The sequence below is a fragment of the Meles meles genome, chromosome 7 (assembly GCF_922984935.1).
Source record: "Meles meles chromosome 7, mMelMel3.1 paternal haplotype, whole genome shotgun sequence".
In the NCBI taxonomy this organism is placed as follows: Eukaryota; Metazoa; Chordata; class Mammalia; order Carnivora; family Mustelidae; genus Meles; species Meles meles.
Genome location: NC_060072.1, coordinates 132,917,631 through 132,934,969, shown reverse-complemented (window position 1 = coordinate 132,934,969; position 17,339 = coordinate 132,917,631). Strand labels below are relative to the sequence as shown.

The 17,339-nt window shown below is 38.1% G+C and overlaps 1 protein-coding gene across 1 annotated transcript in view; it reads left to right on the top strand.

Moving 5' to 3' along the window:
- Positions 1-17,339, top strand: part of C7H10orf67 (chromosome 7 C10orf67 homolog) — a 152,697-nt gene that overhangs the window by 79,152 nt on the left and 56,206 nt on the right. The window contains exons 9-10 of the mRNA XM_046013431.1: positions 15,085-15,144; positions 15,788-15,967. Coding sequence (XP_045869387.1) covers positions 15,085-15,144; positions 15,788-15,967 — 240 coding nt within the window. The remainder of the gene's footprint in view (positions 1-15,084; positions 15,145-15,787; positions 15,968-17,339) is intronic.

Below are 17,339 nucleotides of genomic sequence, written 5' to 3'. Positions count from 1 at the left end.
ATATTTTAAAAAAAAAGCCCTAAAGATTTTGGGAACCCCATGGATCCTTGAACCATCCACTGAGATCTGCTGCTCTCTTTAATAAGAAAAAACTCTTAGCCATATGTGGTTAAGGGAAATATCTTTGTTCTGTTCTAGTCCTGATCCTATTTCCTTTGTTTCTATTTAATTCATTTAGTCCCTGATTCTCCCCCTTGACACCTCTCTGTCAGAATGTTACACTAGGGGCGCCTGGGTGGCTCAGTGGGTTAAGCCGCTGCCTTCGGCTCAGGTCATGATCTCGGGGTCCTGGGATCGAGTCCCGCATCGGGCTCTCTGCTCAGCAGGGAGCCTGCTTCCCTCTCTCTCTCTCTCTGCCTGCCTCTCTGTCTACTTGTGATCTCTCTCTGTCAAATAAATAAATAAAATCTAAAAAAAAAAAAAGAATGTTACACTAATACATTGCAATGAACACAAGCCATTAGTGCTGAGTTCAGGCAGAAAGCTTCAAATTTCTGTTAGATAAAATTGTCATTTATCTGTCACCGAGTAGTTGTTGCAGTAAATGTTCACTATGGGGAATACCCAGTGTTGTGCTATAGTAATCCTAGATGTTGTGCAGGGGAAAGAGCCGTTAAGTACCACTAGCATATATGGTATACGTATAAGGTTCACTAGGAACAATTTATAAGAAGAAAATGAAGAGAGGACACTCTGCCTTGGTCTTTTATTCCTCCACTGCAAGCTGACGTTGGGCGAGGTCAGTAGGATGAATCATGGAATGTGCTGCAGGAGAAGAACCCAGCTCCATACCACGTTTTACGTTTATTGGGGAGGTAGGAAAGGGTGCCGGTTCCATCTAGTGCGTCTTTGTTCTAGAAGCTTCCTGGCCAGGGAAGTGCCCTCTTAGGATCACTCAGACTTGAGCTCAAGGAAGGGCACCAATGCCGTCAGTATCAAGTCTCCCAGAGAACTTACTTCAGTCCAGCTGAGCCATCTCACTGTCAACTAACAGGCAGGGCATAGATTAAGGAGCTGTGGGGCCATGGATTATCTGACCCCACTGGAAAGTGTGATGGTTCCTTTCCTCCTCCGAGAAAAGAGAGTGGGTTACTCACACCTACACTTAATGGTGTCATAGCTGAATCATAGCTGAGAGGGTGACCTGCTCTGGAATGACCAGAACTACTCCAGGCTTAACGCGGAGAGTCTTGTATCTAGAAACCCCGCAGTCAGGCAAACCAGAATGGTTGGTCCCCCTGGTAACTAGAGACCTGAAAGTTCCTCCAAGAGCAGACATGATTCTGTGTATCAACTCCAACATAGTAAGAGGATTCTGAGGGAAAATTCAAACTCTTTGGGAAAGAGGGCCTAAACTTTTTCCATTACACACACTGATATTGATTAGTGGGGTAAACTAGCAAATAAGCTAGGCAGTCCCACCAACTCCCAGAATAAAGGGAACAAAAAAATTTAAATGAAATAGTATAAACATCTTTATACATAAAGCACCAAAGAATTGACAAGAGAGGGATTACCAGGTAAAATCAAATCTCAAGGGAGAAACATTAGGGAGAACTTAACATTCCAAACTGAGCTTTCCCTTAGGGCATTCACCAGACTGGGCAAACCAGAAACAGAAATCACTGTGCTGGGCATGCTAGAATGTGTGTGTGTGTGTGTGTGTGTGTGTGTGTGTGTGAAGAGGTGGTCATTAGTGAACTCCCATACTAGGCTAAGAACCAGTGACCTTTTCTGTGGGGTGAATGTAAACCAAAAGTAAATTAGCAGGAAATAAGGAACTATGTGCAAGAAACAAAAAATACAAAAAAAAGAAAAAAAGAAAAAAAAAAAGAAACAAAAAATACTATGGATTGATCATTGTTATATGCCTCCCACTCTCCTTTTTTGGAAGGAGAGGGTCTCCAGAGGTTATCCTATGTCCCACTATGGTATGTTGACTGTGGGGGTTGGATAATTGTCTCTTTAGTTCCTGCATCTTCAGGTCAAGATAGACCGTTCTCAAGGAGGCTTAAGTGCACCTGGACCAGATTTAGACAATGAGATCTTGGCTTCATGCTGACACTGTAACAGAATGGGATTTTTGGAGGCTTGGGTGATTATGAATGTGTTTTGTGTAGGGGTAAAAGTGTAAAATGTATGAGCCAGAAGGCAGGTAAATATAGAAGAAGCATTTGAGAGAGTCCAATATACATTTGTGATAAAACTCTTAGTGAGAAGCTCCTGGGTGGTGCGGTTGGTTAAGGATCCCACTCTTGATCTCCATCCAGGGCTTGATCTCAGGATCGTGAGTTCAGGCCCCATATTGGGTGTGGAGCCAACTTAGGAAAAAAAAGAAAAAAAAATCTCAGTGAAATAGTAATAGAGCTTATAATGAGTATCTTCAAAATATTTTAAACTACTGTCATGTTTCATGGGGAAAGGTTAAAGGCTAACGCCAGGAATGAGATAAGAATTTCTCCTCTTCTGAGTGTTATATACAACTAATGAATCTTTGAACACGACATCAAAAAGTAATGATGTACTACATGTTGGTTAACTGAGCATAATTTAAAAAAAAGGAATTTCTGCTCTTATCATCTCCATTCAACATTGTATTTTAGATCTCAACCGGTATAATAATGTAAGAAAAAGAAATAAATGGTATCCAGATTAGAAAGGAAGAAGTAGAACTATTTTTACTCCCAGATGACATGATCATCTATATAGGAAATCCTAAAGAATCTACAAAAAGCCACTAGAATTATTAAGTGAATTTATCAAGATCACAAAGATTAAGATACAAAAACAACGTTTCTTTGTATACAAGCAAAAACAATAAAAAGTTAAAATTTTAAAAAACACCACTATAATAGCATAAAAATATGAAACGCTTATAAATCTGTACAAAACCATACAAACACTCCTGAGAGAAATTAAAGACTTAAATAGAAGGAGAAACATACCATGTTCATTATTTAGAAGATATAAACTCCCAGTTTTCTCCAGAATGATTTATAGATTCAACACAATCCCAATCAAAATCCTAGCAGGTTTGTTTTTTAAACCAACAAACTCCTCTAAAATGTATATGGAAATTCACGGACCTTCCATGAATATTATAGCTGAAATAATTTTGAAAAAGAACAAAGCCGAAGGACTCACACAACCTGCTCTCAAGACTTATTCTAGAGGCATAGTAGTCAAGGTACAATGATGTTGGCATAAGGATAAACATATATATTGCTGGAATGGAATAGAGACCCCAGAAATAAACCCAGTGGAACATATATGGTGAATTGATTTCTGACAAAGGTATCAAGCCAATTTAAGCAGGAAAGGATGATCTTTTCAAAAAAAGGTACTGGAACTCTTGGATAGTTATAAACCAAAAATGAATCGCAACTCCTACCTCACATCTCATGTAAAATTGAACTCACATGGACCATAAACCTAAATGTAATAGCTAAAACCACAGAATTTCTAGAATAAGGTGCAGAAGGGGATTTTGTATATGGGAAAAATGTAAAATGTTGGAGCGAGAGAGCAGATAGATTTAGGAAAAACATATGAGAAAGTCCAATATATATTACAATGAAAACCCTCAGCAAACTGGGAATAGGCAGAGTTAAGGGGAAGTCTCAAAACAATTTTTTAAGTACCTAAATCAGATTGAAACATAAAACATATCAAATATATGAGATACAGCTAAAGCAGCGCTGAGAAGGAAATATTGCTCCAAATGCTTACAAGAGGGAAGAGGAAGGTCTCAAATCAATAATTGAAGTTTCTACCTCAAGAAATTAGAAACAGAAGAGCAAAATAAACCCAAATCCACCAGAAAGGAAGGGAATAATAACAATTATAGCAGAAATAAATGGAATTGAAAATGGGAAAACAACAGAGGAAATCAACAAAAATCTGTTTCTTGAAAATAAAGCAATAAAATTGATAAACCTCTAGCATGACTAATAAATACGGAAAGAGATGGGTAAAACATACAAATCTCCAACTTTAAGAATAAAATAAGATATCACTATAGAACTTGTCATCTTTAAAAGAATAATTGGAAAGGATGAATACCCAACTTTTGTATCGACATGGACAGGACTGGAGGAGATAATGCTGAGTGAAATAAGTCAAGCAGAAAGAGTCGGTTATCATATGGTTTCACTTACTTGTGGAGCATAAGGAATAACAAAGGAGACATTGGGTGAAGGAGAAAAGTGAGTTGGGGGAAATCAAAGGGGGAAAGGAACCATGAGAGATGTGGACTCTGAGAAACAAACTGAGGGTTTTGGAGGGGAGGGGATGGGAGGTTGGGAGGGCCTGATGGTGGGTATTATTAAGGAGGGTACATATTGCATGGACCACTGGGTGTGGTGCATAAACAATGAATCTTGGAACACTGAAAAAATAAAATTAAAAGAAAAAGAGAAAGAATAATTGGGAAAACTACAAACAACTTTATGCTCATGAATTTCACAACTCTGGGGAAAAAAAATGGAGCAATTCCTCAAAAACCAGTAACTACCAAAATTCAATCAAGATGAAACAGATCATCTTAAAAGTCATAAAACCATAAAAATTGAATTTGTAATTTAAAAGCTCCTGAAAAATGAATTTGCAGAATGTCTGGATAGTTTCCCTAGAGAATCTTACCAGACATTAAAGAATTAACACCAGTTTTACACAATATATTTTGGAAAATTGGAAGAGGCAGAATCACTTTTCAGTGCATTATATGAGTCTAGTATTACCATGATACCCAAACTGTACAAAGACAGAAGGCAAAAAAGAAAACTAGAGCAATATCCTGCATGAATTTAGGTGCAAAAATGCTCAAAAAATATTAACAAATTGAGGCCTGCTATGTATAAAAATTATATATTATGACCAACTGGGATTTATTAATGATATGAAAGTCTAGTTCAACCTTTGAAAATAAATCAATAAAATTCATAAGAACAGGCTAATAAAGAGAAGCACAGGATCATGTCAATTGATCGAGAAAAACCATCTGAAAAAAAATCCAACACCCATTCATGAAAAAACTCAGCAATCTAGGAAAAGAAAGGAACTTCCTTAAATTGATGGAGAGCATGTGCCAAAAAAAAAAAAAATCCTTTATCCAAATCAGACTTGATGAAAGACTGAATATTCTCCTTCTAAAAATCAACTGCCTTTCTGTGTGTTAGGAATAAACATATGAAAATAGAAGTTAAAGGTACAGTGTGATTTGTGATTGCTCCAAAGGAAACATAAATAGATATAAAGCTAACCAAACATGTTTAGGTTCTTTATGTTGGTAATTATAAAATGCTAATGAAAGAAATCAAAGACTCAAATAAATGACATACTATGTTCGTGGATTGGAGAACCCAGCGTAGTAAAGATGTCAGTTCTCCCTCAAATTGAGCTCTAGTTTAATGCATTCTATCAAAATCCCAGCTAAGTTTTTTTGCTGACATAGACAATTTTATTCTAAAGGTAAGGCCCTAGAATATCTAAAACAATCTTGAAAAAGAAGAATAAATTTCAAGGACTCACTTTACCTGATATTAAGTTTTCTTATATAGCTACAGTAATCAAAGAACTATGGTATTTGTAGAGGTCTAGACCCATGAATGGAACAGAACAGTGAACCCAGAAGTAAATCCATACAAATATGTTCAACTGATTTTTTTTTCATAAATGCAGAAGCAGTCTACTGGTGGAGAGTAGCCTTTTCAACATTTGATGCAGGAGTAATTGGACATCTGTAGCCTCCAAAAATGGACCTCATGTAAACATTGTATCTACCACAAAGAATAACTCAAAATGGATCATAGACTTAAATGAAAAATATAAAGCCATAAACATTTGGGGGAAAAAAGAAGAGAAAATCTTTGGGATCTAAGGTTAAGCAAAGAGTTCTTAGTCTTGATACCAAAAGCAGAACTCATAGAAGGAAAGATTGATAGATTGGACTCTGCCCTATCTTAATATACACAGGCTGCTGTAACAAAATACCACAGATCATGTGGCTTAAGCAACAAGCACTTATTTCTCTCAGTTCTGGAGGCTGGGAAGTTCAAGACCAAGAGGCCAGCAGATTTTAACTCTTTAGTGAGAGCCTCTTCCTGGATTGCGGACAGACATTTTCTCCCAGTGTACTCTCTTGGCCTTTCTTCAGTGGTACATGTAAAGTGTTCAGTAGGTGGGGAAGGAGGGGGAGACCGAGAGAGCAAGGGTTAGAGCTGTCTAGCTCACGGTCTTCCTCTTCTTATAAGGGGATGCATCCCATCATGAGGATGTAATACTCTTATGATCTAATCTAAATTTAATTACTTCCCACAGGCTCCACTTTCTAATACCATCACACCGAGGATTCCTCATATGAATTTTTCAGGGGCACAAAGATTCAGTCCATAAGACACCTCATCAAAATTAAAAGCTTTTCTCCATGAAAGCACCACGAAGCAGATGAAAGACAAGCTACAGACTTAGAGAAAAGATTTGCAAACCACGTATCTCACAAAAGACTAACCACCTAGGTAAATAAAGACCTCTCAAAACTCAACAATAGAAAAAAAAATCCAACTAGAAAAAGAGCAAAGGACATGACCAGACATTTTATTGAAGAGGCACATGAAAAAATGTTCAATATTATGAACCACAGGGGAAATGCAAAATAAAACCACTCTGACATATCACTATAGACCTATCAGACTGATTAAAATTTTTTAAAAAGTGGTGACAACATTAAAACCTGGCAAGAATGAGGGAAACTGGATAACTAGGAAAGCAGTTTGATGGTTTCTTTAAAAACTAAACATGCAATTGCAATATAATCCAGCGACTGCACTCTTAGGCATGTTCCCAGAGAAATAAAAACAGTCACAAACCAAAAAACTGCACCCAAATGTTCAAAATAGCTTTATTCACATTAGTCTCCACAACATGTGGAGAGTTAAACTGTGTGTACTCGGGATACTGTTGAGCAACAAAAAGGAATGAACTAATGGTACAGCACCAACTTGGATGAGTCTCAAAGGCATTACGCAGCATGAAAAAAGCAATTCCAAAAGGCTACCCATTGCATGATTCATTTCTAGAACACTCTTTTAAAAATTCCAGTATAATTAACATAGAGTGTTACAGGTGTGCAATATAGTTATGTAACACTTTTGAGAGGATAACGTTTGAGAAATGGAGAACAAATAAGTGGTTGCCAGGGTTGGGGATGAGGAGAGAGGCACAGTAAGGGAGGCGGGGTGTTACAAAAGGGCAGCAGATCACGGCAAAAGTGCTGTGTGTTCACTGTGGTGAGCTGTGGTGGTGGACAGACAATCCTACGCAGGTGCTATGACTGACACGTACAAATGCATACTAGGGAAATCTCAGTAGGATTGATGGGGTGTGTCGATGTCCATATCCTGGTCGTGATAGTGTACTACAGTTCTGTAAGATGTTAACATTAGGGGAAAGAAGGTCAAGAGTATTATACAATCTTGCCGCATTCTCATGCTCATTGCATGAGAATCTACAAGTATTTCAAAGTAAAATTCCATTTCAAAACATTGAGGTTTTTTTATTGTTATTATTATTAGTGAGAGAGCGCAGAGAAACTAGGTAACTAGAGAGGTTCTTCAAAACTAAACATACATTACAGAAATTGTATCTTGGATACCAGTCTTTTGCCAGAGATATGGTTTTAAGTATTTTCTCCCCAGTTATGGCTTTTCTGTCCATTTGCTTAACAATATGCTTTGGTGGGAAAAGGTTTTTTTTGTCTTAAAACCTAATTTATCAGTTATTTTCCTTTATGGGTATTGCTTTATGTATGGTTAGAAACCTTGCCTACCCTGAAGTCAAGAAGATATTCTTATATGTTTCCTTCTTTAAAAAAAAGCCAAGACACCTCATCTTTTTTTTTTTTTAAAGATTTTATGTATTTATTCGACAGAGAGAGAGATCACAAGTAGGCAGAGAGGCAGGCAGAGAGAGAGGAGGAAGCAGGCTCCCCGCAGAGCAGAGAGCCCGATGCGGGGCTCGATCCCAGAACCCTGAGATCATGACCTGAGCCGAAGGCAGTGGCTTAATCCACTGAGCCACCCAGGCGCCCCAAGACACCTCATCTTTAGATGTATGATCTATGTGTATTTTTAAAGATATATTTATTTATTTGAGACAGAAAGAGAGAGAGCAAGTGTTGGGAGGTGGCAGAAGGCGGGGGGGTTGGGGGGAGAGACTCCTCAAGCCAACTCCCACTGAGCACAGAGCCAGAGGCAGGGCTCCATCCCTGGACCCTGAGATCATGACCTGAGCCTAAATCAAGAGCCGGCACCTTAACCAACTGAGTCACCCAGGCACCCCATGTGTATGAACTGTATTAAATCAATTTTTGTGGAAGGTGTGGCATAAGGGTCAAATTTCATATTTTTTCCCAGTTGGATATCCACTTGTTCCAGCAATGTTTACTGAAAACTTTTTTCCTCCATCAGTTTGATTGCTTTGGAAACTTTGTTGAAAATCATCCCGGTATATTCTGGGGTTCTCTATTCTGTTGTATTGATTTGTTGATCCTTAAGCTAGTACAACACTATGTTACACTATGTTAATTTCTGTTGCTTTGTAATAGTTCTTGGAAACAAGCAACAGTAAGTCCTCAGCCTTTGTTCTTTTTCAGTCATTTTGAAAATTCCAAATTCTCTGTATTTTCATACACATTTTAGAAAAAAACTTGTCCACTTAAAAAAAAAGTAAGTGTGTTTTATGATTAGGATTCTGGTATATATTTATAGATAAATTTGAGGAGAATTACAAGCAGAAAGGATGTGGGGTTTAATTCTCGGACCCCGAGATCATGACATATGAATGTCTACTAGACTGAATTATCCCACCCATGAGCATAGCATGCATCTCTGTTGAGGTTTTTCTTAGTTTTTGTTACCAGTATGTTGTCCTCTTCCATGTAAATGTTTTTGCACATCTTTTGTTAAATTTATTCCCAAGTATTTTATAATTTTTAAAAAGATTTTATTTATTTATTTTTTTGACAGTCAGAGATCACAACTAGGCAGAGAGGCAGGCAGAGAGAGAGGAAGAAGCAGGCTCCCCGCCGAGCAGACAGCCCGAAGCGGGGCTCGATCCCAGGATGCCGGGATCATGACCCAAGCCGAAGGCAGAGGCCCCAACCCACTGAGCCACCCAGGCACCCATATTGTATCATTTTTGATGCTATTTGAAATAGAGTTGTTTTTCTGTTTTATTTCTAATCGTTTGGTACTGGTATATAAAAATGCAATCGATTTTATAATTTTTAAAAATTAGCCAATTAGGGATGCCTGGGTGGCTCAGTCAGTTAAGCATCTGGCTCTAGATCTCAGCTCAGCTCTTGATCTCAGGGTCATGAGTTCAAGCCCTGTGCTGGGCTCCATGTTGGGCAAAGAGCCTACTTAAAAAAAATCAGGTAATTAACTTGGATTCAAACTGCAAGCTCTGTCTCGCATGCAATAACTTTGTATTTTCCAACCTTGTTAGATTCACTTAATAGTTTCAATAATAATTTCATAGATTCCTTCAAGTAAACAATCTGTAGATTATCGATATGTAAGCAATCAGGTCTTCTGTAAATAGAGACAGTTTTACTTTTTCCTGATCTTTGTACCTCATTTCTTTTTAGTGCTTTTTTTTTAAAGATTTTATTTATCTAAGAGAGAGAAAGAGCATGAGTTGTGGAGAGGGGCAGAGAAAGAGGGACAAGCAGAAGGGATGTGGGGTTTAATTCTAGGACCCCGAGATCATGACCTGAGCCAAAGGCAGATGCTTAACCGATCTAGCCACCCAGGCACCCTCTTTTTAATGTTTTTTAACTATGTTTAGGACTTGCAGTATAGTGTAATGTAACAGTGGTGAGAAGAAGCGTTCTTGCCTCTTTCCTACACTTAGAGGGGGCAAACTTTAGTATGTCATCATTAAGTATGATTTGGCTCTAAGTTTCTCATAACAGTCATCTGTCAGGTTGAGGAAATTTCCTTTTATTCCTAGTTTTCTGAGAGCGTCTTTCATGAACGGCTGTTGAATTTTGTCAAATGCTTTTTTTCTGCAGCTATTGAAATGACAATATTTTTTCCTCTTTATCCTGTAATCTGGTGAAATACTTTGGTTTGTGAATGTTGAACAGTTTTGCATTCTTGAGATAAAACCCTCTTTGTTATCACCTTTCATACATTTTATACAGTGCTGCATTCAATTTGTTAGTAGTATGTTGAGGACTTTTGAATCTATGTTCATAAGGGATATTGATCTCTAAATTTTCTTTCTTTGGGTATATGTTTGTTTTTTGGGTTTTGGTGTTATATTGGCTTCATAAAATGGCTTGAGAAATATGTCTTCTCTATCTTCTGAAAACAATTTTAGAGGTGTTAGTAAAAGATTTTGTTATTTCTTTCTTAAATGTTTGATAGACTTCACCATTGAAACTATCTGAGCCTAGAGTTTTCTTTATGCAAAAGATCTTTTTTTTTTAAAGATTTTATTTATTTGACAGAGATCACAAGTAGGCAAAGAGGCAGGGAGAGAGAGAGGGGGAAGCAGGCTCCCTGCTGAGCAGAGAGCCTGATGCAGGGCTCGATCTCAGGACCCTGAGATCATGACCTGAGCTGAAGACAGAGGCTCTAACCCACTGAGTCACCCAGGTGCCCCTATGCAAAAGTTTTTGATAGTGGATTTATTTTCTTTAATAGCTATAGAGCTATTCACATTTTCTATGTCATTTTGTTTTATTGTATTATTCAATTTATCTGCTTAATTGTCTATTTGTTGGTATGAGGTTTTCTATAACATTCTCTTATTATCCCTCTAGAATCTATAGGTTCTGAAATAATGAATCCTCTTTTATTCCTGATATTAGTAAATTATGTTCTTGATCAGTCTAGTTGGGGTTTTGCTGATCTTTTCAAGAAATTGTTTTGGCTCTATTTTCTCTATTTTTTTTTCTTTTTTATTTCATTGATATCTGCCCTGATTTTTGTCCTTTTCTCCCCTATATTTACTTTTTGTTTACTTTGGTCTTTCTCTCTCTCTTTTTTTTTTTTTAACCTTCTTAGGGTGGAACTTGAGGTCATTTATCTCACGCCTTTCATTATTTTTAATTGAGCATTTAAAGCTATTAATCTCCCTCAGAGCAGCATCTTACACATTTTGGTATCCTGGTATTTCATTCAGTTTGGTATATATTCTGATTTCCCCTGTGATTTAGAAATGTGTTGTTTAATTTATAAATATTAGTGATTTTCCTAGATGTATTTTTGTTATTGATTTGTAGTTTACTTCCATTGTGATCAGAGAACATCCTCCGTAGGATTTAAATTTTTATAAATTTTTTAGCAGTTATTGTATGACTAAACAGCATATAGTCTATCATGGGACCATACTATGTCTACTTGAAAATAACTTATAATCTGAAGTTCATGCAGTTGTTATCAATTAGATCAAGGTAGTAATAGTGTTTTTTAAGTCATCTATGTCTTTGACTTTTTTGTTTATTTCTTTCAATCCCTGACAGAGGGGTATTATTTGTCTCTCTATATAATTTTACCATTTTTTACTTTATGTGTTTTATCTTTATTTTTGTTAAGATTTTATTTATTTATTTGACAGACAGATCACAAGTAGGCAGAGAGGCAGGCAGAGAGAGAGAGGGGGAAGCAGGCTCCCTGCTGAGCAGAGAGCCTGATACGGGGCTCGATCCCAGGGCCCTGAGATCATGACCTGAGCCGAAGGCAGAGGCTTTAACCCACTGAGTCATCCAGGCACCCTCCCCATGTGTTTTAAAGCTCTGTTAATAGGTACATTTGCATTTATAAGTATTATGTCTTCCCATGAATTGACCCTTTAATCATTATAAAATGTCTCTCTTTATCTCTAGTAATTCTCTGATCCTGAAATGTACTATACATGTTAGGTATAAATGTAGTACCTCCAATCTTCTTATGTTTGCATTGCATTTTTTCCAATACATGATTTTCAACCTCTCTGTGTATTTATACTTAAAGTGCTTATGTTATAGACAGTAAATAATTGGGTCTTGCTGTTTTATACATTCTTCCTATTTCTGCATTTTATCTAGAGTGTTCACTTTATCAACACTCAGTGTTATTATTGATAGGGTTAGATTTAGGTCTACCATTTTTTTATTTGTTTTCTATATGTCCCCTCTGGGTTTTTCATTGTTCTTTCCTCTATTCTCTCTCTCTCTCTCTCTCTCTCTTTGTCTGTCCTTTTAATATATTTTAGAATTCCACTTTAATTTATTTTATTATCTTTTTAAAAAGATTTTATTTATTTATTTGAGAGAGAGAGAGAGAGGGAGCAGGGGGAGGAGTGGAGGGAGAGGGAGAAGCAGACTCCCACTGAGCAGGGAGCCTGATCTGGGGCTTGATCCTAGGAATCCAGGATATGACCTGAGCCAAAGGCAGATGCTCCACGGAATGAGCCACCCAGGTGCCCCTAATTTATTTATTATTATTTTGGCTTTTTGCCTATCTTTTCGTGGTTGCTCTAGCAATTACAATTTACATCCTTAACTTTTTGTAGTTTAGTTGGAGTTAATTTAGGCAGTTTCACATGAAATATAGAACATTGAAATATATATGTTTGTTTATATAGATTTATTTCTTCATTCTTCAAATTAAAGTTGTTTTATTTACACCAATATTACATTTTTTGCTTTAAGCATTTGTATGTATTTGAAAGAAATTAAGACAAAATAGTCTTACATCTTGACCATTTCTGATGCTCTACATTCCTTCCTAAAGATGGGAAGTTCTCCCTGGGATCATTTTTCTCCCTGAGGTGTTTCCTTTAATGTTTCTTGTAGGTCAGAACTGCTAGGGATGCAACCCTTCTGTTTTTCCTTTATCTGAAAGTAGCTTTCAGATACTTCAGTCTTGAAAAATATTATTCTGTCAGTACAGAATTCCGAGTTAACAGTGTTTGTTTTTCTTTTATTCTTTCAGCACTTTTCAGAGACCTCATTTCACTATTTTTGAGCTACCATCTCAGCGTCAGTCTGTGTTAATAGTCTTTTTGCACAAGAATAGATCAGCAACATACAATTGTATTTTGAGCATTTTTGGATCTTACAGGCATTATGAATGTTGTGTGTTATTTTTTTTTAATCAGCCAATTAAGGATGCCTGGGTGGCTCAGTTGGTTAAGCATCTGGCTCTTGATCTCAGCTCAGGTCTTGATCTCAGGATCATGAGTTCAAGCCCTGCGTTGGGCTCCATGTTAGGCATGGAGCCTACTTTAAAAAAACAAATAAATAAAAATCAGGTAATTAACTTGGATTCAGACTGCAAGCCCTGTCTCACATGCAGTGGATGGCAGCTCAAATCTTAATTCAATCTTTGAGCTTTAGCTTCGAGGCCAAGCATGATTCAGCCATCTGTCAGAGATTTGGGCAAAATTTGCACACAAAGTTGGGAGCTCTGCAGTCTGGCTTTCCTTGGGTTTTCCTTGCCTTGGGACTTTCACTGGTGATGATTGCCCTGAACTGTGTCTTCAGCAACCCTGAAAGGCTGCAAGTTTTCCATTATAGTTTTAGACAGTCTTGGAACTGCTGTTAAGTTAAAAGCCATTGTCTTCAGGTAATGTTGTTTTACACAGATTTTTTCCAGAGTTTATAATTGTTATCTGTGGGAGGGTTGATTTCATAGCAGCTACTCAGCCATGACCAGAAACATGACTCCCCTCAAATTATGACTTCATACAATAAATATTATGCCACACACATACCCCCCAACACTTAAAATTATTCATTGGTGTTCCATTGTATTTAAAGTAAAACAGGAGCTTCGCACATCTCCTTGATGTTAACACACCTGTCCAGTTCTTCCCAAATGCAATGCTTCATGGACAACAGTTACTATCCCCACAGTCCTCAAGATTTCATGAGGTGAGGCCGACCTGCTTTCTATTGAATTCTGCTCTATCTGTAGATGAGGGATATTTTTGAAAATAGTTATACCAGTGAGATTAATGATTAGTGGTGTATCTCATCATTGTTTAATTGCATAAGATTAGCCAGAATTAGAATCCCTGGCATTAGTCATAGATCCATGTGATAAAAAAAAGTTTGATAATATTGAAGCATGCATTAATAATATATTTTTTTGCTTCTTGCAACAAGATGGATGGATGTTAAGGAAATGATACAAAGTGAAGTGAGTCAGAGGAAGACAAATACCATATAATCTCACTTACATGTGGAATGTAAAAAAATGAAAACATGAACATGGACTTATAGGGAATGAATTGGTTGTTTCCAAAGGTAGGATGGGAAGTGGGTGAAATGGGTGCAGGTGGTCAAAAGGTACAAATTTCCAGCTCTAAAATAAATAAGTCACAGGAATGTAATGTACAACATGAACATAGTTAATAATACCTTATTATACATTTGAAAGTTGCTAAGAGAGTAAATCTCCAAAGTTTCTATCACAAGAAAAAAATCATAACTGTGTGGTAGTTGATATTAGCTAGATTCATTGTGGCCATCATTTTGCCATATATACAAATTTTATTATTATGTTATAGACCTGAAACTAATATAATATTCTATGTTGGTTATATCTCAATTATATATATATGATAAAAAAGACTTTTATGCCTGGAAACTAGAATTGATTCTTTAAATCAAAATTTCATCATTACATTATTGAATTCTGGCTATTGAATTATCTGAAATTTTTCCACAACTTTTATAAGACCTGGTATTTATAGCTATCATAATAATAAATATATAAAACAAATTATTAATACAAAAGCAAACAATCTGTGTTTCTCTATAATCTCTATTATGCTTAAAGCAATGAACAAATGCTAATGACTTTAAACATTTACAGCTTTCTTTCTGTTCACCTTTTTTAAGTGCTTTTTCTGGGTACAAATTACTTTTCTAATTCATATGCACCATTATAACTCATGTTCTCATAATAGTGTTAACAGTTAAGTGGTTTACAATTCTATTATTTCATTGCTCGAGGAAGTTTTATAGAAAATTCTTTTTAATTAATCTTTGCAAATGATAACAAATGATATGGACCTTCAATTTCATAGATTAATAAACAGAAGGAGGATATGGAAACAAGGAAGAAGTTGGGCAGTGTAGACAGCAAGGTTTGCATTTAAATTTAAATTCTTTTATCTTCTTTTCTTCTGTGTGAGCCTTATTTTGACATCTGGGTTGAAGAAGGTAAACATACCCTACTGAGACTTTTCACTTTCCAAGATCTGAGCTTGAAGGAGAACATGCTTTATAGTGTGGATGGGAACCCAGCAGCCTGATGGCTGAGCTCAGTGAGAAGGGTATAAGCCAACAAGAACACAAACCTGGCTGAAGGAATGGGCCAAGTGTCCTGGTACATGGAGCCCTAGGTTCATGCCCTCTCTCTCTGAAGATTCCTGTCCCTTCACTCCTACCTTCTATTCTCCTAGCTTCTTACAAATAAGATACAGACCTCAAGCTGTCCCATCACCCTCCTCCTCAACACTCCCACCTTTCCAGGTGCTTCCAGAAAACTCTGATATGTTGGTACGTTTTTCTTGGTGCAGTGGCATCCACAGGAGAAGAGGAAAAATAGACCCAGCCTGCACACTGAGTCAGGCCAAGAGGGAGTGTGGGACTGGGAAAAGGACCAGATCCATGCCCTTTAGGACTGAAAATTTGACCCAGCAATGCCAGTTCATGGGAGGAAAAGAAAGGGACAGAAATCTGAAGAATGAAGTGAGAATCACCAAGCCGTTTCTTTTTGTGTGCCAGAGCCTGAAACTAGTCAAGGGGAAAGAGACTTCCCTGTCCCCGTGGCCCTCACAGCCCAGGATTCCATCCAGACCTAGAGCCGGTTCAAGATCACACTCACCCTCCGTCAGTGCATCGGTGACTATGAAGACCAAGAAAGTTAAGACTCCAAAGAAATCTGCAAAGGAAGAGCAGCCTTCGGTAAGAACTGCTCCTTTGACCACACCTGCATCCACACAGGGGCCACTCACTGTCCTCTTAGCACTGTTGCAAGCTCACGTCCCACATGAGCAAGGCTGATGGTCTCCTACACTAGATGCCCCCTACTACTCTGGGCGGGGAGGTCTGGCTGATCTTTCTACATCAGCGTGTTCTCATTGGACCCCTTGACTGCCCAAGAGGATGCCACCATTATCCTCAATGTGGTCCTTTATTTAACTTAGTTGCTAAGGCTCACTGGGTCTCTATTAAATTAGCAAGCTAGAAAATTCCACATTCCAAGCACAGTCTTGGTATATAATTTCTAACTCCTTACTTGCCCAATACCTGTCCGACGCTTACTGAAAATGCCCTGAAGGCCATGCCGCTGTACAGTCCTTTTGCTCCTAGTATTCTAAGTTGACAAATGGATTAACTCACACCAGCGGAGACAAGTGTGCATGAATGATGTGCTGTTACTCTCCTAATCCACCATCCCTCCCCCTCCCCGCAAATAATCAGAATTGCCTTTACTGGACCCAAGGCGGTACTACTGGTTTGTATAAAAGAGCATGTTAAGAAGTAGTTCTGTGTTGTCCAACTCACTGTCAGCTTAGCGTGTGGACACTGCTGAAATGAGATGTTTAGCATGCAGTTCTTGGGAAGTTTGTGTTTATTTGTTTTTTTGTGTGTTTATGGAGTATGTTTTTTTGTTTTATTTTTTGCTCACAAAAAACAAACAAGCAAACAAACACCCCAGCCCCATGCCCGAGTATGCAATGTTGGCGGCTGACCTGCGTGGATAGATCAGCCAGACTGGGTCAGGGCTCTAGTCTAAGCCTTGGACTTAGGAAGCATGCGGCCAAGGCTGCGTCCTGTTCCAGAAGGCTCCATTGACTGCCATGAAATCAAGTCCTTTGGTGGTGGGGGTTGGGCAGAGTCTGTGGTCTGAGGTTCCGAGAAGATGGCGGGAGGACTGGCGAGCAGAGTCTGTAGGAACCTCTAACCCCAGGACCACAGCAGCAGGGGGAGCTGCCCTGGTCCCTGCAGCAAGCCCAAGGCCCTAACTAAACCCTACAGTTGCAGATAAGAAACAACAGGGTCCTCAATTTCCAGCAGAGATGGAGCTTCCAAGTTCACAGGCATGAGGGGCGGAAATAACCACTTGTTCTCCCCCACGGAAGATGCACGGCAAAGGAGAGATGTGCGCAGACAGGATGACCCAGGGGCGTCCTTTCAGTGCGATGTCAGGGCCATGGTCTCTCCTTCTAACTGTACTGATTGTTATTTTGATATTGCCAAAGCCTAACAGTGTGTCTTGTTGGCTGGAGAGACTCAAAAGTTAATGTGTAACCATAAGTAAAAATTAGACCAG